The sequence below is a fragment of the Argiope bruennichi genome, chromosome 8 (assembly GCF_947563725.1).
Source record: "Argiope bruennichi chromosome 8, qqArgBrue1.1, whole genome shotgun sequence".
Classification (NCBI taxonomy): domain Eukaryota; kingdom Metazoa; phylum Arthropoda; class Arachnida; order Araneae; family Araneidae; genus Argiope; species Argiope bruennichi.
In genome coordinates, this window is record NC_079158.1 from 78,758,540 (window position 1) to 78,782,454 (window position 23,915).

The following is a 23,915-nucleotide window of genomic DNA, read 5'->3' on the forward strand; positions in this document are numbered from 1 at the left end:
TATTCACACTGAATTATATCCATCGTAGCTGTCAGTAACTGATAACATCCCCTGTACATCCGACCTCAATATCGTTTGATGCACCCTGCCCAACAGTCTTCACTTCTTTGTCTTTCAACTGCCCCTGTAGAACTCAAGGCATAGCAGACAACATTTTTCCATTCCAGTTCTAAGAAGGAAAAAAAGGAAGACAGCGACAGATCACCAATTTTGCCCGAAGTGGGCGGGAAAGGAGTCTTCACTCTTTGTTTCTCATGTTTCCAGGACTGGGTTGAGCCTTATAGGGGCCTTTAGACAATAAATTTCTTGGTCTCTTTATCCTTAATAATTTCCAAAACTATATATTTTTATTGATATTAATTTAGCTTTCTTTAAGTACCGAATATTTTGATATAGGAAGACGCATAATTGCACGTTAGGTTCAAGGAAGTATGTTTTAGTATAAAGAAAATTTAAAATGTTTAAATAATTTCAACTAAAGTGATAAAAAAAGCCAAAACTATTTAAAAGAATATAAATATTCTAATTTAAAATTTGACAAAACTGTTGAATTGTAAGTTAGTCAACTGAGAAAGAAATTGGAACATGTTGATTTGAAAACGAATTTGAAATCTTAGGAGAGGGAGGGGTTATAAGAGTAATGTTCTGAAATTTGATAGTTGATCATGGCTTTTTGTAAAAAAAAAAAAAAAAAAAAAAAAAAAATGAAAGCCCAAATATTAAAAAATTTTGAAAATACTGGAAAAAGTTTTGGAAGCCATTAGCCGTCTGCTCTGTTTATTTGACAATTCGCTCCTGCGTGTTCGCATACAGACAACAGGAAAACGTCTATATGAGAGAATTTAATAGTATTCACTTCAATTCTTGAATACGCCAATCACTTCTATAGTTGTTCGCAATCCCCCTGTCCATACATTTTTTCGTTTGTGTGACTGTAGCAATATATGTCAGAGAGGCAAAGTTCTTTAAATTAATTTCCAAAAAAATATATGATAAATATTTGGCAAATACGCAGTTAAGAAAGATATATATATATTTGACAAAAATGAAATATTGAATATCCATAAAGTCTAGGATTTATTTCTACATGAGAAATTATGGGCTTTAAAATTCCTGGATGGGCTAATACACCTTAATAAGATATATAACTCTTATATATTGAGAAAATATTTTTAGGAATATAATATATTCACCCACGTTTTGAAAACATTTTTTTTAAATATGAAATCAATATTTTAATGAACATTTTCGAAAAGTTATGTTTTTTTTTTTTTTCAAAAGTAAACGAATATAAAATGAGGGAATAATGAAATTCATTTGAAAGAGTATAAACGATAAGAAGCATTGTTACTTGCTAAAAAATTAGTTTCAATAGATTTGACAACTTTTTGTAATGAAATCTACCATCTTCGTGACATGCCATGCTTCTTTCCAAAGAATTATTGACTTAAATAGATCAAAGAATTTTGTCATTTAAAATGTAATTTGGCATTAAAAGAATTGATTTATTGTTTCAATGAAAGAATCCTAAACTGAATGAAAGAATTCTAATTCTATTATGTAATGGGAATTAAAATAAAACCCTTTTCAGTTACACACTTAAAACTCAGAAATCCTTTTGAAATCGTTTAAAGAACCTTTCTTATTCATTATAAAATAATAACAGACGAATTATCAAAACATTTCTAAATTTTTATGTTGAAGCAAACATTTGAATAACTGCACATTTCGTAAAAGCTTTCTAATAATTTAAATTATTTAATGAATGCATATCTTTCAACTTCTTGTAATTGAATACATTCCATCTGTTTTTAAAATTTACTTTAATTTCATTTCTAATAAGATATTTATTTCATTTGTTTGTGCATTAAATTCATAACTTTTAAGTAAATAATTTGTCCAAACTTACTTATCAATTTTAGTTATTAATAACTTTATAATTAATGTAGTATTTGCCATTTAAGTAATGTATTAATTCATTTACATTAATAACGCAGTTCCCAATTTCTTATTTTATCACTGCCCATTTTTTTCGATAATATATGTATATATGATTATATGGATATCTTAAAATTAGTTATTTCAAACTTTTTCCTTTTTTTTAGAATCCGAGTTTAAATGAAATTAAAGAAATCTTATTATTGCTGTAAAATAGCTTAATATTTTTAGAGAGCAAACTTTACTCATTGGAATAAAGCAAGATATAAATATAGAAACTGCTATAAATAAGTAAACTTTTTTGTAAGAATGAATATTTAGCACCATCTGAAATACACTTTTTTCAGTTATTTGGAATTTGGACACTTTTGGATAGTCAGTTATTATCGAAATATATAATATAAAACAATTTTTTATTAATCAAAATGTTTAGCACATGTTAAATATTCAGAAAGTTTTATCGCAAAAAATATCGAAATTGTATCGAAAATAACTAATATCATGACTGAAACTCTAAATCATATACAACCACATACTGTCTTTAGTGATCAATTGGTTTGCCAAATATGCTGATAATTATTCATTTTAATTGAAACTGTGGGGCATAATTGGTTCCTATTCCCATAAATAAAGTATCATTAAACATCAAATGATGAAATACGTAAGCCTTTCTTATTTTTTAATGAATTTCTCCCTGTTCTGATTATTGTGTATAAAAATTATTTAACATATTAAAGTCATCATAGTGACAACGAAAATATCACTCTGCGAGTATCTGTTTTCTAATTGCCCGTTGCATTTATTAGCATTGAAAATTCACTATATCTTGCAAACTTCCATGATAATAATAAATATATTTCTATCTCGGCTTTCGATAATAGAAAAAAATACTGTAGTTAAATATTTGAAGAAACAGTGAAAACGAATGAATATTTTTTCGATGACAAAAACACATTTATTCAAAAATATTAAAAAACAATTTATAAATAAAAATTAGCCAGTTTCGTGGGAAATATACCGTTACAATAAGAAAGATTTTGAATTTTGAAAAATGTAAATAACAGCTTTGTGCATTCACTTTTTCAAAAATTATTGCGTCCGTACGAAGCTCAGTTTTAATTAATTAAAACTGCAATTCGTGTTTTAAAAATTTGTTCAGAGTTGTACATTGCCATTCTCAAGTACAGATATGTTCGAAATATGGTTATTCTATGTCAAACAATTTGAGAGCGCTAATATATAGAAAAACATAAAAAAGGTTCATTATTTCTTATTATTAGCAGAAATATGCTGAAAGCTCCATGAATTCTAAAAATTAACAATAATTATTTTATTTTATTAGTATAGGAGTCTGAAATATAGAAAACACCGAATGGTATCAAAGATTCAAAATTTTGAAGGTCATTTCCAGTGTAATTTCGTAACATGAAAATGTGCAATTTTTACATTATCATTCTCAGCACTTTGATTCATGAAAATAATTTTGAGAATAAAATAATATAAATATAATAATAATAATTATTATTATTCATATCATCAAGTGAGAATACAAAAGTAGAAATTTTATATTTTCCTATTTGTTTCGATAATAAACTTTTTCGTGTACTTTTTCATAAATAAAATATACAAATTGAAATATTTAAATTGTTAAATTATCTGAAATGGATATTTGAATCAATCTTAATATTTAGATTTCTTTCAGTTTGGAGAAATGTGTCATTCGGTCCATAAAATAAACTTTAAACGCAGGGAGTTCAAAAAATGAAATTTTTCACTACATATTTGTTTACAATCTCTATGAATATATTGAAAGATTTTTTCAGATACCATTTCAAATATATTTATATTCTTCGTTGAAATATTAACTGGATAACAAACAATTGCTCAACATATTATAACTTTTGTTGCAGTCTATAAACAATTCATAAAAGAACACTCCTTATTTTTAAAAATAATCTTAATAACAATTTATAGATATATTGTCGAAGAAAAACGATTACATTTTTAAAAAAAATAATTTCCTATTCAAACAAAAATTCTAATTGGCTGTCGAAGGAATTTTAAAATTGGCTTTGATGTTTTTAGACGAAATTGATAAAATTCATTGGACAGGCAATATTCTCAGGTGTAATCGATTAATCATATATTGTAGCAAAATACGAGAGCCCCAAAACTTATTATAGCCTTCAGACGCATCTAGAAAATTGTTTTGTCATAAACCTTCCGTTTATACTTTTAATACCATGATCATTTTCAGAGCTCCACTTACATTTTTCTTCTTCACAATTTTTATTTTTTCGAAATGTTTTAAAGCCTCTCTATAAAATTGGAGCTCTTATTCCTTACCCCATAACCTTGAGCATCATCAATTCTGAACCACCCCATTACTCCAACCATCCCCTCTTTCTTTTCTAGTCCACCCCCGAGACTTCATTACCGAAAGTTCGATTCGCGTATCTGACATTCCAGAGAGTTTATCGCATAAAAGGAGCGACTATTTCGTGCATCTTAGGACAGTAACACTCTCTTAGAAGATGCAAAAAGAAACTCGAATTTTATAGAGCCTTCTATTTCTTACCTTAATATCGGTCCATGGACGCTTTTTTAAGGCACTTAACTGTTTTTAAGGCTCCGTGTGGATCGCTTTTCAAAATTTCTTGTAAAAGAATCTATAGACTGGGATATTCAGCCTGTTGGGAAAACGTGTAATATGTATGCAGAGGCGTCTGAGAGGAGTAGTTTAGTTGTGGCCTAAGGCATGCAAATTTGTTTCGTCTCATTTTGCTGTAACGTCCTTTTTCAAACTTTGTGTCAAAGAATTCATCACTTTATTTTCTGTATTTTATATCGCGGATATATAAACATAACGTAGCTAAAAGTGACCAGATCAGAAGAGGAATATATTGAATAAATTTGTTTTTGTTGTTTTAAAATGTCATTTTTGAAGCAGAAAAAGAAAATAAATGAAAACACTCAAATAAATATTGCATCAACAGCGAACTGAAATATAAAAATATTTCATTGATGTAGTGAAATCGTTTTCACTGTTGATATCAATAATTTTTCTTAGCTTTTGTTTTTTGTTGTTAATGATCAAGATGTGTAAATGGCGCTGATATTACACATTAAACAGGTTTCAGTAAAAAGCTGGCTCTGAAAAAAGTTTTTGTAGTTTTGTTATGAATATAATATTAAATCTTCACTAAAAACTAATCAATAGTCAAAACGTTTTCAAGTGCGTCAATTTGTAAATATTTTCGCACTATTTTGTGATATAAGTTATATGTAAAACATAAAGAGGAAATTAAAGAAATAAATGGGAAAATGAACCGAGAAGTGTAAAGCTTCTAAAATATATGGTTAAAAAATTTAAATTTTTAAAAAAATTCTTGAAAAATCTATTGATGCAAAGTAATGAAAAATTCTCAGCAACAATAAATTATAGCGAATCAACTGGTCAAAAAAGGCGGCTAGTAGGCAATATATATATATATATTTGAATCTGAAATTCTGAATTTAAAAATTTAATTTTTTTTAAAGCAGACGATTTCAGAAAAATTTGGTGGAAAAGTTGCTGCTGAAGTATAATTTAATATGATATATATATTTTTTATCTTATGAGACTGCCTCTTAGTAACTGAAGAAACAATAAAACTGAGAATTTACATAAAAAATAAAGAGCATAAAAGTGAACTAAAAACAATTTAAAAAATGCAAAACGCATAGAGACAGCATGCGAATAAAAATATATTATAAACTGTTAATTAAATATTACTGAACGGGAAAAAAAGGGAATTAAAAAGGGAAAACAAAATTTCAAAATTCAATTTAAGAAATAGAAAATAAATTAAAGGACTGATAACTACAGGCTAAGAGAGTTCAAGTACTGCCAATTCATAACAAAAAATTCAATTTCTTAAAGAAGAAATGTAAGAATAATTATACTTGAAAATGCATTGATATAAAATCTTTGTAATATATACTGAATATACATTGATATGCACAACATTTTATATGACAAAAAGTTTTTAAAACAGCAAGAATACATTACTATCTTTTCTTTCACTGTTATATTTTTCGCAATATAGTGATGATATGAAATATTAAAATATCAAGTATTGTAATTGTAAAAAAAAAAAAAAAAAAAAAAAAAAAAAAAAAAAAAAAAATGGAAACTGGCACTGATGACGACTGTTCATGCCTCAGACTCCTTGTATCTGGAAACCTTTAGAATCGTCTATAGGTCTGAAGTTATGCATAAAGTTATTATTTTAGTTTCTGTAAAAAGAAAGTTTTTTAGAAGCAAACATTTATCAATACTTTGAATTATTTTTAAAACTACAATGGAAAGAAAAAATATTATAATGGACAAATGTTTTTGATTTTAAATTATAAATTTTTGAGGGAAGCGACGAAATTCCTTGTGATCTCATTATTTGAAGTTTTTAATACCATGACAGGACAATTAATTCGAGCTTTATTCGTAGGAAATTGCGTAAGAAATTCTATGAAAAATTATGGAACACTTGACGCCTATATTTCCTATGTTCTGGTCCTTTAATTACAAATTTTTTACCTAAATATCGAATAATTTATAAAAAAAATACAATCATTATTATTCATTTCTATAATCCCAGGAAATATATAATGGCATCTATTCATTAATAATGTGGCCTCTCCTACAGTGTGGTTTGAATTACTAATATTTTTGTGATACCATGATCCCTATGATTATTACATAAAAAACAGTATTTTTTTTATTGTTATAATTTAAATAACTGAACATTTCAGCCAAAGCCATGAATTATTGTTGCAAACTAATATTTTTAAATCTTTGAACCTGTACCTTTTGTGAATTCATCTTCTAGAGGACGCAGGATGATCTTTCAAAATGATCTTTAAAGAAAAGTTTGATATTTCAGTAGGATTAGCTGATTTCATTTTTAATTTAATTACAATGCATTATTCTTCAAATAAAATCTTTTTATATAAATAAGTTTATGCAAAAATAGTTTGACTTTCTTTCAAATGCTTAATTAGAAATGATATTCACGTGATATAAAATAAAATCCTTTAAACTTATAAAAATATATTTTTGATGATATTAAATACTTTGATTTCATATTAAAGTTACTTTAAGACCTTTTTAATTGCAACAAAAAAATTGATTATCTATTTAATTTGGTTCCAGCTATACAAATATTTAAAATTATTAGTGATATTAGTAATTTTCCCCAGTATTTACTAGTGATATTATTTATTATTGTACAACGTGTTTTCTTTAAAATAAATGAGAAATTTAAAAAAAAATAGTTACCAGTTTCATGGAGTCCGGTTTCACAGTTTTACAAATCATAGATACAAATCTTTTTACTAATCATAATAAAATGACACTTGACCTTGCCATTTTTAATGAATGCTTTTAATAGTTGTTATGAAATCTTGAAATACTATCTTAGTTATTACATTTAATATGGCATTATTTTGTCAATTTAGGTATATAGAGCGTCTTAAATAATCAAAGGTTTTTAAAAAAAGGATCATCAAACTTTTGAAATATATATATATAATAAACTTTCTGAAAATGCTTTCAATCATTTAACTCTTAAACAAAACGTTTAATATACGTCTTTGACTTCTAGTTTTCCGGAATTGAAAACTAAAAATTATATAAAGGAATAAATTGGCAAAAAAACAGCAAATAATTAATTCATTCCACTTCTGTTACTTATTTTATGTCATTTATCTTTCTCGTTTACTTGATCATCGAGAAACAGTGCACCATATCACCCATTTACCATGTGTGTGTCTAGTCTCATCTTCTAGTGCAAACATTTTTTCCCCCATATATGCGACCTACTTTAATTTGTAAATAGCATTTCGGCTCTCCTCTTAATAAAAAAGTTTATCCTGTCGACTAATATTTTTTTATATATTAATTTTTTAGTGAAGTAGATGCAAAGATTTTACTGAATTATTTCATGCAAAAAACATTCATTTGAAGATTTTCTTTTATACGGTATTTTTTTTTTAGAAATCTATTTTTTCTATTTTTTTCAATCTCAAACTGCAGAACGTTAACAAACACAAGCAAAGAGATTCAGCTAAATGCTATATAAAAAATGTTAATTAGTATAATATATATTCCGATTAATAAAATTTATAATTTATTAATATGTCATTTTATCATCATAATTATTTTAAGAATGCATTGTTATCTAACAATTATATTTGCAATTAAATAGCAGCTAAATTTTGTCAAAATTGATATGGCATGGATATTTAACAGCATATAAATGTGTTCCATCAGTTAAGATGATAGATGATTCAAGAGTGCTTAGTTTTTTTAGCTTAAATGATTTACTACTTAGCAAAATGATTTAAAATTTTTGATATATGCTATCATATTGTCTGCACAAATTAACTGACAAGTTCATTCAGAAAAAAAAATCTTCCTAAGGCTTTATATATAAAGAGAGACAGAGAGAGGAAATAAATATAAAAATATGTCTTTAGAATTTTTATTATGTTTTACATCATCCTTTTTTATGGCGAAGATTTGAAGTACCTGGATAATAAGATACAGATATGAACTATATAAAACTAGAGAGTAATAAAATTTCAATAAATTTGGAAAAAATAATCATTACTAACTAGCACAACATATTCAGTAATATTATCCGGATACTGAAGAGCAGGAAGATTGAACATTATAGTAAATTTGTTTTTGTTTTTATATCTTTGTGCTAGTTACGTTAGTTACTAGTAAAGTTATGTTAGTTACGAATAAGTTAACGAATACTTTAGTTAACGAATAAGTAAATATATTTGAATAATAAAATAAAATAAGTATATATTATCTCTGAACATATTTATTTCTTATCTTTTAATCCAGAGAAATGTGAAATCAAGTATAAAATAATAGTAAATAGAATTAGAGATGGAATCACGAAGAAAAAAGATGAAATGCTGCTGGAAAATACGACACAAACTAAATATTACGATTTTCAACGGAAAACTGTATTTCATAAAGAGAATTAATGTAAAAAAATCATAAAGAATAATCAGCATTAGTTTAAAAAAAGTTTTAAAAAAATTGAAAATGACTGGATAAATTTGTAAAAAATAAAATTTGAGAAAACATTGTATCTAACGCTTCTCAATTTTCAAAGCAAATATTGTTTCTTTTGCTATTGAAATTTATTTCAAATATTTTCGCATTTGTTCATTTATTCTTCAATGTTTAGTAACACAATTACATCAAATAAAAATAAATATTTCTGAAAATTATTTGAATATTTTTATGATTCTTATTATGTTTTTGTTGAACATTCAAAAATGAAAGAAGTTGTTTGAATATCTTTTTCCTAATGATATAAAATATCTGACTGTAAATCTGAAACATACATATAAAAAAAACTGCGCCTAAGCGCTTTTAATAAATTATTTTATAACATTGTTTCAATCGAAACTTTTCAATATAACATCTATAAATAAAAAAATAAAATGAAATAAATAAATAAAAAAAATAAAATGCTACAAAATCTTAAATATTTTCCTTTAAATTTAATTTAATTCAGATTATGTATCGTTGTTTCATGCATCAAAAAATCATTATTATTTCTAACTTTCATTTTTCTTTCATGAAATTATGTTTATTTTTTCGGCTAAGAAAAGTGTAAAACATAAGTTATTTTTTAATGAAAGAGAAAGATATAAATATTCTAAAGAATATTATGCATATTTCCATGTTGACACTGTTAAAGTATACATTTTTGAATATAATTTATTATAGAACTAAATATCTATTTATAAAAATGATCAAATTTTTAAATGAAGGGGTACTATACATCTTCCATATTTTATAACTGCCTTGCTTCCTAATGCTTTCTAAAAATATTCCTCAAATGTGCAAAGAATATTTACATATATATTAGATTTGCTAAATTTTTATATATTTATCCATTAGGTATACGTTTATAGTTAAGCATAAGCATGAATTTTAAGTTTTTTTTTCCTTTGAAACAATCATTTTATTAATCACATTTGGATACAGATTATTACATGCATATAACTTCGAAATGAATTATATTTTATTCATTTTTTTTCATGATTTTGCTTTGATTTTATGAATGGATTATATTTTATGCCTTGATTTTATGATTTTGCCTTGACATTTAGCCTGAATACTTGTATAAACTTTCTCAAAACTTCAATTAATTGCCCATTTTTCAAAAACTATGTTATTATTATTAATCATATTATTTATTTTTATTAATCATTTTTGCTATCACTGTACCGAATACTTGCTTCTAAGTTCTTTAGAATGAAAGCAAATTCACCATTTCAATTTAGAATAAAATTAATATGCAATTTTTTGATTGTAGAATGATTGTAACTGCTTAAGCATTATTTATATTCTAATCTCACGAATTCAGAAAAAAATAATCTAAAATTTGATATTTATCAAGATAGAAATAAATTAAATATTAATTTAAAAAGGAATTTTATTAAGTTGGTTGTAATTTGATTTTTAAACGGTTCAATAAGTATGGCACTTCAGGAATAATCGCTATTCAAGAAATTAGGAATAAACAAAAGTAGATCAAAATTATTTTCTGTCAAAAAAAAGTTTTATTTGTTCTATATATATTACTCTGAAATCTTGAAATTACTGCTAACATAATGATAAAAAGTTGTCGGAATTCTTTTAATGTTTTGGGCAATTTGTAGTTTTAATATTAAATTATTAATATGATTATTATCCATGCGTTTTCAATGACCGTATGCAAATAAATTTTAAGAAATTTAAAAAGAGAATGGAATATCAATATATCATCCGAAAATCATTGAATTTGAATTGTGGTGTTTTTTCATCCGGAAGTTTATTTCTTAGTTGTAGTACTTAAATTTATGTTTATTGTTTGTTTAATAAAATTGTCTACTTGTTGTTTGATATTATAAATTTTAAGTAAATGGAATTCATTTTATTTATTTTTGATGTATTTATTAGAATACATATTCATCAAATATGTATTTTCGTACTAAAAATGGTAAATATTTTTAATTATTTTCATTTTTATTAATTGAAAGTTTAATTACTTCCCTTGTGCACTCATTTTTGATTCGTTTTTTTGTAAATAGAAGTTATGGATAAATCTAGTTTTTATTGACGATCTATCCCTTCACAATTAGTCAGCTCAATCCACTGTATAACACAGCATAACTTTTAAAAAAAAGTTCGAGTTAATTATCGTATTATATTTATTCATAAAGTTGCAGAGATAAATGGATACTGGATGACGTACTCTTATCATTCATCCAGTAACGTGCTGCCATCTACAGAATTTCGGCTAAACTAATAAATTATAATCAATTCTTGTTATTGCACTCGTTACTTACTGAAATGAAAAAAAACAAAAAAAGAAAAACACATCTTATTTGTTTAGAATAGACAATTTATCGGCACTATATTTAACAACTAACCGCATTTAGATATTAGCTTGTTCACAACTGTTTATGATTTCTAATATTTCCAAATAAATTATTTTTATAGTTGATATTTAGAGGCTTTCTCGGTAACGTATTTTTAAATTTCAGATCTGATAGTCATTTAACTGCAATATATATATATATATATATATATATATATATATATATATATATAAACTTTACACAATTTTGTTTATTGATGCGATGCATCTGATTAAATTTTTTGTCATTTTTCTCAAAATGTGATATTTATTTGAAAGTGTATAAACTTCACCTCGTATACAAATGCTCTTTATGAAACTAAACATATTTATTTAAATGAGAACTAACATTATTTAAATTAAACGGTTAAAACAAGAAGTAAAATTATTCAGTACTGTTTATATATATATATATATATATATATATATATATACACACATATATATTCAATTTGTGGTATATTTTGTGATGATGATGTTTTTGTGCAGATGAAAATAACTCAATAAAAGTTTCTCTAATTTGACAAAAAAAAAGTGCATTAAAATTCGGAATTAATTTTCAAGCGATAAGGCGAATAACATAATTTTATACATTTAATTCATCAGAATGACAATGGTTAAAAAATGCGCACATTAAAAAAAATAAATATATCATTGTTTATTCATCATAATTTTTAAATAATTATCATCATTGAGAAAAATTATCATCATTGTTCAGTCACCATTGTGAAATCAAATCTTAATAGTAAACGCAAGTAAATTTCAAAAAGGAGAGCAAAAATATGCTTTAAATAGAAACTTACTAATTATTGAAAAAATAAGCTATATCCTCATATTTTCTCAAGCAATAAAAATATTCAAGATGAAATTTTTAGCAACAATGGAAATAATTTTAGAATCACTTAAAAATTAAATATATTGTTGTAAATTACAATCGAAATATTTTTAGAAAATAAAAATATATGTATAATTTAATATTACTAAAAAGGTTTATTTTTTCTGTCTTTTTACTTTCAAGATGAAATCGTTTTTGCACTATAATATTTTCGGAAGTTATTACGAGAAGATATTATTTGTATATTTATTTTTGAGTTATGTTGAAAAAATTCATTATTTACTGTTCAAAGAATATTGGAAATTTTGATTTATATAGACAGATATTACATCTGTAATTTCAATCTTTGATTAAATTTTAAAATTATTACATTATAATCTGCATACCTGAGTGCCACAATGCTTTTTTACTTTTTCAGCACCTGCAGCTCCACCGGCTGACATTAGGGCAGAAGCTACTAGTTCTTCGTCAGTGAAAGTTTCTTGGATGGTAAGATTGAAAAACTTTTATTTCGAAATTTTTAAAGCATAAAATATTTAAACAGAATTGCTTGAGACTTTCGGCAATATTTTCATTTCACACACGCACGCTCATACTCACACACACTCACTCACTCACTCACTCACTCACTCACTCACTCACTCACTCACTCACTCACTCACTCACTCACTCACTCACTCACTCACTCACTCACTCACTCACTCACTCACTCACTCACTCACTCACTCACTCACTCACTCACTCACTCACTCACTCACTCACTCACTCACTCACTCACTCACTCACTCACTCACTCACTCACTCACTCACTCACACACACACACACACACACACACACACACACACACACACACACACACACACACACACACACACACACACACACACACACACACACACACACACACACACACACACACACACACACACACACACACACACACACACACACACAAAATCTATTTGTACTACATCTCAAATCTATTTCTAATCCCCTACCACCCTGTACATTCTTACATTTTCACATTTCATTCAATCTAAATTTCAAAAAATTATCATAATAATAATTAATTTCATTAATTACCACGAGGTAATCAGTTAAAGAGAACAGTAAATTACTATTTCAACATAATAACTTGTTTCCGATGAAATTACATTTTGTTTAATTAATTTATCTTATACAACTAGGATGTAATATTTATTTATATTATTATCTATATTATGTAGATTACAAAATTTTATTTACATAAAAATTATAATGTAATTATATTTCATAAAGTGTTTGCTAAAAAAATTGTTTACATTTGCACACAATTTTATTTTACTAACACGCTGATTCTTGAACGAGCATTTTTTTACTGTTGTCTATATAAATGGCACCGGAATTCAATTACCCTCTCATTATTTCTTGCTTTAATGTGATGATTGGGTAGGTGGTGGAGTATTAGTGTAAAAGTTGCATTTGACTATGCTACGCCTTGATGTAATGTAAAATAGGTTGTTATACCATGAGAGATCTTGATGACAATAGAATAATGAGAATTTTATGGTAAATTTAACTACTAAGACAAGAAGTAGTTTAAATATATAATGATTAGATATTTATCAGCAAAGAGTTAATAAAGCATAATAACATTTTTTTTATCAATACTATAAAAATTTAACAAATAATTTGAAAGCTAATATTAAATTTAAATTAAGAAAACTAAAGGATAAAAGTATAATAACATTCTCTATTGAGATTTTGATAATTATAAATGATTTACCATTCTCTACAAATATTTTGTATCATAATTAATTGTTGAAACCTTAACATAAATCAATCATTTTAGTTCCATTTTGCAATATCTACTTTATATTTTCATCGAATAATTAAGAAGAAGCTACTTAGAGAATACCATACGCATATTTAATGAATTTTATAATACATTGTTTCTTTATTATTTTTTATGTTGTGCATTATTGTTTATTTGATTATATCGCGCCATTGATATAATGTAAAATGGATTGCTATATCATGAGAGATCCTGATAACAATAGAACAATGAGCATTTTATGGTTAATTTAACTAATAAGATAAGAAGTAGTTTAAATACTTAATGAAGAATTAGATATTTATCAGCAATGGGATGCAAAAACATAATAACATTTTCATTAATTATAGAAAAATATAATAAATAATTTGAAAACTAATATTAAGTTTGGATTAAGAAAACTGAAACAGAAAATCTGAAATTGAAAAGTAATTGATTGGGAAATCATTACATTTCAATAACATAATTTTTAACATTAATGTTATCAGTTCTTTATTATTTCTTTTTCTTAATTTGATAATTATAAATGTTTCCCCATTCTTTACAGATATTTTATATGAATAATTAATTGCTGACACCATTGCATGTATTAATCATTTTAGTTTTATTTTTTTTAATTTACTTCCATTTTCATAAAACAGTGCCATCAGCATATTGAATTAGGTATATATTATATATGTAATTAGGTTACGTTTATTTATTATTTTGCCAAAAAAAAAAAAAAAGAGTTGTTATAAATTTGTAAAATCTTTTTTTTTTCTGTAATTAGGAGATTTTATATATATTATCTGACAGAATTAATGTCATTATCCCAAAATAATTCTTAAAACATTACTTTTAAATAAACCACTTATCAAAATGACCTTGATATTGCATTACCTCGAATTATTATATTTCTTCAGGCGCCTCCAAAAGAAATGCGAAGAGGTTCAATCAAAGGATATTATTTAGGCTACAAAGTTCTGCGGTCAGCCGACACTTTCACGTATAAAACTTTGGAATCCAGTGGAGATGTCAGAGAAGAGCATCATTTGACTAATCTTCGAAGGTTTACACAGTACGTCATTCGACTTCAAGCTTTTAACAAGGCTGGAAGTGGACCACATTCTGAAGAAATTACTGTCCAAACACTGGAATACGGTGAGCAAATTTATTATATAATAGTGCAGTTGAACCACACAAACCAATTCTACTGTATATTATTTTGTAGAAAACAGGAGAATGCTAATTTAAAATACAATATCTAAAATGATACATTATGAAAGTTTGCTGGAAGATGATTTAGTATTTCCTTTCTTACAAGACATTAGATTAAGACATTTATATGCATAACCCGTAACTGGAGACATGAATTTCCTCACGCGGCCAGAGACATGGAGTCAAAATGTATCTACTGTTATTTTTATTTATTTATTTTTTGTCTTTTGTAAACAGCAATGGAATTTATTGTGGAAACACAATACATTCTGAAAATCATGTAGATACAAAAAATATTAAAAATGTTAAATGTTAAAGTATAAAATATTGGAAAGATGTTATAAGAAAAATCTAAACAATGTTTTAATAAGTATTTACTTAGTTTAGGTAATACTGAATTACACGAAATAACTCGGTTATATGCAACTGTTCATACTTAGATTTTTGCCAAAATACTGCTGAAAGAATCACTAGAAGGTGCTGAAGAGACGACTGTATTCAAGGACAAAATACCACGTGATAATCAAGGCTAATGTACAACGCGGAGTCATTTTGACTCCCGCCTGCAGTCACAAGATTATTATGCTGAATAATTTGAAGAAAAAAAAAGGGGGGAGGATTCAAACTCTTTCTTTTTCATGCGCGACAGCAGATGGAACAAAAACTCATTTTTGTATTAAACAGACATAAAAAAAAGGTTTATTTTCCATGTCACAATTCTTAAAATGACATCGTCCACAACTGAGCACATTATGACATCCATAATTGAAAAATGAGTGTCATATATAGATTTCAAAATAATGTAACTCTACCACATTGGTCAGATATGTTCGTCGTTTCCTCAACGATTAAAACCTACTATGCATGATAGAACAGATTTAAGATTAACCATTTTTTTCCTGTGCTTCTAACTTCTTCACATGATAAATTGTCAACAATTTAATTTTCAAGATTTCTTTTACCCGTAACTGGAGACGGGAGTCAAAACGACTCCAAGTTCTTCATTAGCTCTGATTATCACGTGGTATTTTGTGAGTGAATACAAGTTGTTCTTTCCGAAGTATGTTGGCAAAAGTCTAAATATGAACACGTGAGTATAACCAGGTTATTCTTTTTCAATGTTTTTGTTATGAATCATTGACTCCATATTACTGACACTGCTTTTAATTTCAGTCAAGCAATTAAATTTACAATATTCTTGATTATGGAGTTTCTTAAAAATAAATCCTATATACTTAGTACTGTCACCAATTACACTGAGTAAGTCTTAAAATCGTTTTATGAATGCTTTTAATTTATTAAAATCGTACATTACTCGATATAATCTTGATATGTTTTAAGATTCGTAATCCCAACACATATTGCAAAGATATCGCAACAGAGCAACAGAGTTGTAGCGATACCTTTTTTTAGGTTGATAATTACTAACATACACAATAAAATACTCTTAAATAGAAGAAAAAACAATAGTGCAAATGATCTGATACATTATTATTTTATTTAAGCTGAACTGAATATACCGATGTCAATTGATTTCTTATATCCTCAGAGGAGCAAAGAATCTGTATTGTTAATATTGACCATATTCAAATGGTAGATATGAAAAAAAAACATATTGAAATAGAAAGCTGGGTAATAAGTGAAATGTTTCTGAAGGTATTAAACAAGTAAGATAATGTAATTTCGCAATTATTGAAGATTTAATATCCAGAGTGTATTAGCATGTATCTATGTTTGCATAAGAATTTAAGATAATATACGATATTATCTTCCTGATATTAATCAGCAACAAACAACACAATGGCACACAATATTCATAATGGTGAAAACATAAATTTGGTATTAAGCACCATATATGTTTTAGATTTCTCCGTGCACAATTAAGTTGTTAGATACAATTTGAAATAAAAAAAAAATATAAACATATTGAAATGATTGATTGCTAATCTTTAAAATAAGATTATATTTCCTTTATTTATATATCCTCTATACAAAAGTGCATTATTTATATGTTGGATATACTGCAGTGACATAATCAAAGTCTCACTCTTGAAAACTCCATACTTATAACTAAAAATTTATTTGGAAGATTTAGGCATTATTCAAAACAATTATGTAAACACGATTATTAACATATTTATTTAATCTCTTTTCACGATAATTTGAACGATCCTTACTGCATCTAACTCATTTATTTTTGTTTCTGATTGATATAATTACATTTCATTCAAATTATCCTCCATACGCTCCCTTCTGATTTGATATTATGAGAAATTCTGCAAACTCCACACTTTAAAATTAGCTTTTTTAACGAAAAAAAAGTTATTTACAACATACTATATATATAGATGGAGATTGTGCCTATGATGATAACATAGAGATGCAAGGTCACTCAGAATTTTATTTTATTTTAATTTATAATTGTCAATGAAGTTATACCTAGAAGGAAATCACATTTTCAAAATAAATCTATTAATTGTTATCGTAAAATACCGTACTCTGGTTAGCTTTATATATATATATATATATATATATATATATATATATATATATATATATATATACAGTTGACAAAATATTTATTTGTACACTTCAATTTTGGAATATTATAACAAAATAAAATAAGGTAACTAAGTTAAAATTGCAGAAATATATTCTAGTGAGGTAAAATAATAATAAAATACCAACAAAAAAATCACAAACTTTAGTTGATTAATGAATAAAACTTTATAAAAACTGTACAAAAAGAGTATTTGTACACTTTCTTAGTGACAAATTTTAAACATAATTATAATTATTTTATAGAAATTTAATACTTTGTATGTATTTCATTGGCTTTTACAATTGCTTCAAGACGTCTTGGCATTGATTCTATTAACTTTTTGGTGGTTTCTTCATATATTTCTTCCCAAGCTCCCATGAGTGCTTCTTTCAAACTACTTTTACTTGTAATATTTTTTTTTCGGACTTGAGCATCCAATAGCATACACAAATTTTCAAGTGGATTTATATCCGGGGATTGTGGTGGAGTTTCAAGGCGTCTTGGCGCATTATAAAGCAACCATGTTTTAGTAACTATCACAGTGTGTTTTGAATCGTTATCTTGTTGGAATAAGAAAGTGTCACCGATACCCAATTTTCTAGCACTGTCTAATTAGTTATGCCGCAACACATCAGTGTAACCTAAAGCTGTCATTTTTGTGTCAATAAAGTGAAATTTTCCAACACCGCCATGAGTTACGAGGCCCCAAACCATCACATTTCCAGCACCATGTTTCAGGGTCTGAAGTACATTTTTACTATCAAGGGCTGTTTTATTTTTTCGCCAGATTTTTCGGATACTAGGGGGTGAAAAAATTTCAAACTTACTCGCATCTGATAAAATAACCTTTTTCCAGAAGTCCATCCCCAAGCAGCAAAAGATCGTTGGCCAACCATTGGCCAAGCATCGCCCCACGGAACGAGCGAGATTGGGGCGAGATCGGAGGCGATCTCGCCCCGACATTGGTCATGTCCCCCGGCGGTTCGCCGCGCGATGGCCGCCCCGACTTGTTTTCGACGAATTTGCCGATCCTTTGGCGACTTGTTATTATCACGGGCGACGTTATACCAAGCATTTCGCGACCTGTTTCATCAATGGGCGACCCAATACCAATCATTTCCCCATGTGTTTTAACAATCGGCGACCCAATACCAATCATTTCCCCATGTGTTTTAACAATCGGCGACCCAATACCAATCATTTCCCCATGTGTTTTAACAATCGGCGACCCAATACCAATCATTTCCCCATGTATTTTAGCAATGGGCAACCAAATGAAAATCAATAGGCAATTTATTTCTGAACACTTGCTGGTGTCAAATTGAAATATTAGTTTAATGGTTATTCAATTTTCTCAAACTCTAGAAACTAAACTCATAATAACTTCTAACTAAACTCATAATATTTAAAACTATCATACTTTCAAAATTTTGTATAGTTTACTTTTCTTTTTTAACTATTAATAATAGTGTTTGTTATTTATTTTGATAAATTTAAAATTCCATAAAATACTTGTTTTCGATAAAAATTCATGGAAAATGTCATTCTAACAATTCTTTCAACTTTTTTTAACTATTATTATAGCAGAGATTTTACCACAATCTTACCCTATAAAATGTTTAAATGACATTTTTTTACTGCTCTTTAAAAAAAATAAACAAATGTTAAAATTATCTGAAATAATTTTAAATTTGATCCCCAGAACATCTATTTACATATAAGATTTATTTCCTTCATTGATATTTCCTATTTATTTTCATTGTTTAATGCATGGGAAGAAATGTTAACATAATCATAGTTTCAATTATATAATTAATCAGTATGATTTTAACTGATATTAGAAATTTAAAAGTAGATGTATTATATATATTGCCTATATCATTCGTTTTTAAAAGCTATTTTATAAAAATTCGAAACAGAAAAATATATAATTCTTATTAAAAAAATATTTTTTTTTTTTTTTTACTATACACACTTTTATATTGCTCAATGTGAGCAATAAACAAATAATTCCTAAAGAATAATGAATAAAACACAAATTCCTATTTTAACACCCTAAAATTTAATGCATTGGTTAAAAATAGTTTCAAACACTAAATTATATAATTCCTATTATATGTTTCTTCAATAGAAAATATTTTACAAGCACAAAATAATAATTTACTTCAAATTTCTAATATTTTTTTATTATCTATGATTAGTTTGGTTTTATGGCACAAGAATTAAATTTGATCTTTGATTAACACTGAATATTTCTCAAAAATTCCATACACAAAAATGCAGCACTTCTTTCAATTCTACAATATTCCTTATATTTACTATTAACATGCAAAGTTTCTTCAAGTTGTAGAAATTTTACACATTATAAATGTTAGTGTTGGTTGATGTCCAACATACAACATTTTACAAGCACAAATTAATAATTTACTTCAAATTTCTAATATTTTCTTGATCTATATTTAGTTGCTTGGTTTTGTAGCACAAGAACAAAATTTAATTAATGATTAACACTGAATATTTCACAAAAATTCCATACCCAAACATGGAACACTTCTTCCCATTATAGGAAATTTTATTTACTATTAATTTACAGAGTTACTTCATATTGCATTAATTTTAAACCTCATTATAAATGTTAGTGTTAGCCAATATTCAATAAACAACAATTTACAAGCACAAACTTAATTCTTATTTAATAACTTACTTCAAATTTCTAATATTTTCATAATTTATGTTTAGTGAGGTTTAGATTTGTGGCAAAATAACCAAATTTGATCTATGATTAACTCTGTATATTTGAAAAATATGTTTCACAAAAATTCCATGCACAAAAATACAACACTTCTTTCACTTACACGAAATCTTATTTATTATTAACTTACAAAGTTACTTTATGGTGTAGACATTTTATACCTCATTACAAATGTTAGTGTTAGCTAATGTCCAATTGATAACATTTTACAAGCACAAATTAACAATTTACTTCAAATTTCTAATTTTTTTAAAAATCTATGATTAGTTTGGTTTTGTTTCATGGCACAAGAACCAAATTTGATCTATGATTAACTCTGAATATTTCGCAAAAACTCCATACCTAAAAATGTAAACATTACTTTCAATTATACAAAATTTCTTTAGACAAATATTTTTTTAATTATTATTTTCCCCTCTTTATTTTTAGGAGAAAAGAAAAACAACTATGCAAAACAATTTATTTACAAAGACCTTCATTAAATAATATTTTAGAAATACAAAGTAAAATAATAATTTACTTGAAATTTTTTACTGAATTTTCTGTAATGACTTATACACCCAAGCAAAATCCTGAAACTATGACTTATAATTTAGAAGAATAAATAATATTGACACAAAGTAATTTATAAAAAATTTATTTAAACTTTATTTATTATGTAATACTTGAAGAGTTTGAAATTTCTAAAAATCCACACACATTTATATAAATATTATATATATGTATAACTGAATCTTCAGCTACATATAAAAAATTATACATTTATTTATACATTTCATTTTTCCTTTTTGCTGAACCTAGAAAACAATTATAATAGTAATTGAGATTTCGCTTCATTTAAAAGTACAAATAAAACATTTGTTGACAATTGGAGATGAGTAATTAACAAGCAAAAGTCTTATAGAACTTCATAAGCATAATATTTTTGTTCTGATACTGGACTATGTAAGCAAACTTTATAATAATGTTTAGGATAATAAAGAAAAAAAAAACTCAAACTAATGGGAGTAAAATTTATGTTACTGTTTTATGAAATGCGAAATACTTTGAAACTATTCATATAAGAGAACTCAAAAGTGCCTGCATAATCTCAAGTTTTAAAGATTTTTTTTTTTTTGAAGTTTAAAATAAATACATTCTGCTAAACTTTTTTTTAGCCTCATATCAAAATAAAAATAATTACACAAATGTTATTTCAATACCAAAATATAAAAATGTTATTTAATACTTTATTAAACTTCTTTCATAGAAAAATTGTAAATGAAAAGGAAAATTAACTAAGCTAAATAGAATTAAAATCACTTGAATTGTCAGTCTGAAAAAATAATGAGGTTGCCATTAAAAAAATTTATTCAAATTATATAGAAAAATAAAATTTGTACAAAACAAAATTTATGCCTTTCTAATTAAGGCAAATAAGTTTTCAGATAAAAAAATCAGAAATTAAAATTTACCTACTTGTCATTCAAGCCTATCACATTGCAACATTTTGAAGTTTTACTACATTTTTCACGAAAAGACATTACATATTTTGGCACTTAAACACATACATCTGATAAATCCTTGATTGCTTCCACTGCTCTGAGTAATTGCAACTGACCAGAGAGAAATTTTGTGATTTGGAATATCTTCAATTCTAAACAAGTTCTTAGAATATTAAGTGAATTGGGACATATAATTGTCTCGCATATAATTGTTTTAAATTTCCTTCTGATGTTCCAAGTTGGTAGAAACCATACTCCGTCACATTAATTGTAACTTCCACTATTTTGCTCTTTTTTGAAGTCAGGAATAGAAACTTGCACAGTAGTTTCCAAACAAATAGTGAGAAATTTTTTTTTGTTTATATTTATAGATCAATTTTAAAATTTATTTTATCTTTAATTGCATTTTCAGTTTTGAAACAAAGGTTGCACAAAATTTTTATTTCATTGAATGAGAGATGTATTTCATGCTTTGACAGGTTGTCATTTGGCATTCTATAGAATGCTTAGAAAATGTATGAAATACAAATTGTTTCATACATTACTGGCTTGTTTTAGGCATTATATACAATGCTTGGCCATTCTATAGAATACTGGATTTCATATTTTGCTGGTAATACATATAAAGAATTATACATATACTTTTTCTTCAAGTTCACTCTTCTTTTTGCAGATTTGATGAACCTAAAAAACATATTCCTTAATTAAAATAATGATTGAGCTTTCACTTCTTTTAAAAGTACAAATAAAATATTTGTTGACAATTGGAGATATGTAATTAAGGAGTAAAATAGATATATAGAACTTCATAAGCTTGATAATGTTTTCAATCTGATAATGAACTATATAGGCAAATATTATAATAATGTTTAGGACAATAGAGAAAAATAATATAAACTAATGGGTGTAAAATTTATGTTACTATTTTATGAAAGGTGAAATATTTATAAACTATTCACATAAGAGTATTCAAATATAACTACATAATTGCAAGTTTTAAAGACTTTTTTTTTTGAAATTTACAATAAATATATTCTGCTAATCTATTTTTTTAGCCTTATGTCGAAATAAAAATAATAACACAAATGTTATTGCAAAACCAAAACAAAAGAACGCAATTTAATATTTTTTTAAAAACTTTTTTCATTAGAAATTGTTGTTAACAAAAGGAAAGGCATTGTAAATGAAATGGAAAAATATCTGCAATAATTTACGAACAAACACACACAAAAAAAAAGGAAATAAAATCACTTGAAAAGAATACAAACAAGAAAAGAAATGATAATCGTCGCTTACGCCTAACGCTAATAATATCACGTGCAACTCCATGTTAAGCAACGAGTTCGAACAGCTTCAACAAAAATAATCTTTTTTATTCACTATTTAGAATAAATAATATATTATTTACAAATATATAATAATAAAAACTTTACACTTACCAAGTTTCTTGAAATGACAGTATGCGTTGCTGGTTGAATTTCAAAATCCAGTACACGCCAGGTGATTCATGGGAAATTTCTAAAATATGTTCGCATAGCGCCACCTAGGAAAAGCAACTTTCCCGACATCGAGGCGACTATGGGCCGATTGCTTTGAGCCGGTCTTTTTCACTAAGTCGCCGTAGGAGTTCGCCCCGATGAAAAAGCGATCTTCAGAGGCGACAGAAAAAAATATGGTCAAAATCCGATGTCGGACCAATGCAAAGGTGACATTGGCAAAATACGGGCGGCGTATATCAGATGGCTGCGATGCTTGGCCAATCGTTTAGCGACTTCTCTTGCTGCTTGGGTCGGTTTGTCTTTGTATTTCATAGCAAATTCTAGACGCTTCTTTCTATTTGCTTCAGAGATCATTGGTTGTTTTCTAGGAGTTCTGCATTT

At 26.4% G+C, this 23,915-nt stretch overlaps 1 protein-coding gene across 5 annotated transcripts in view; it reads left to right on the forward strand.

The window, feature by feature from the left end:
- The window catches only part of LOC129981869 (cell adhesion molecule Dscam2-like), a 614,065-nt gene that overhangs the window by 374,886 nt on the left and 215,264 nt on the right, over positions 1-23,915 (forward strand). For all 5 annotated transcript variants that reach the window (XM_056092905.1, XM_056092906.1, XM_056092909.1 and 2 more), the window contains exons 17-18: positions 12,665-12,735; positions 14,963-15,200. In XM_056092905.1, coding sequence (XP_055948880.1) covers positions 12,665-12,735; positions 14,963-15,200 — 309 coding nt within the window. The remainder of the gene's footprint in view (positions 1-12,664; positions 12,736-14,962; positions 15,201-23,915) is intronic.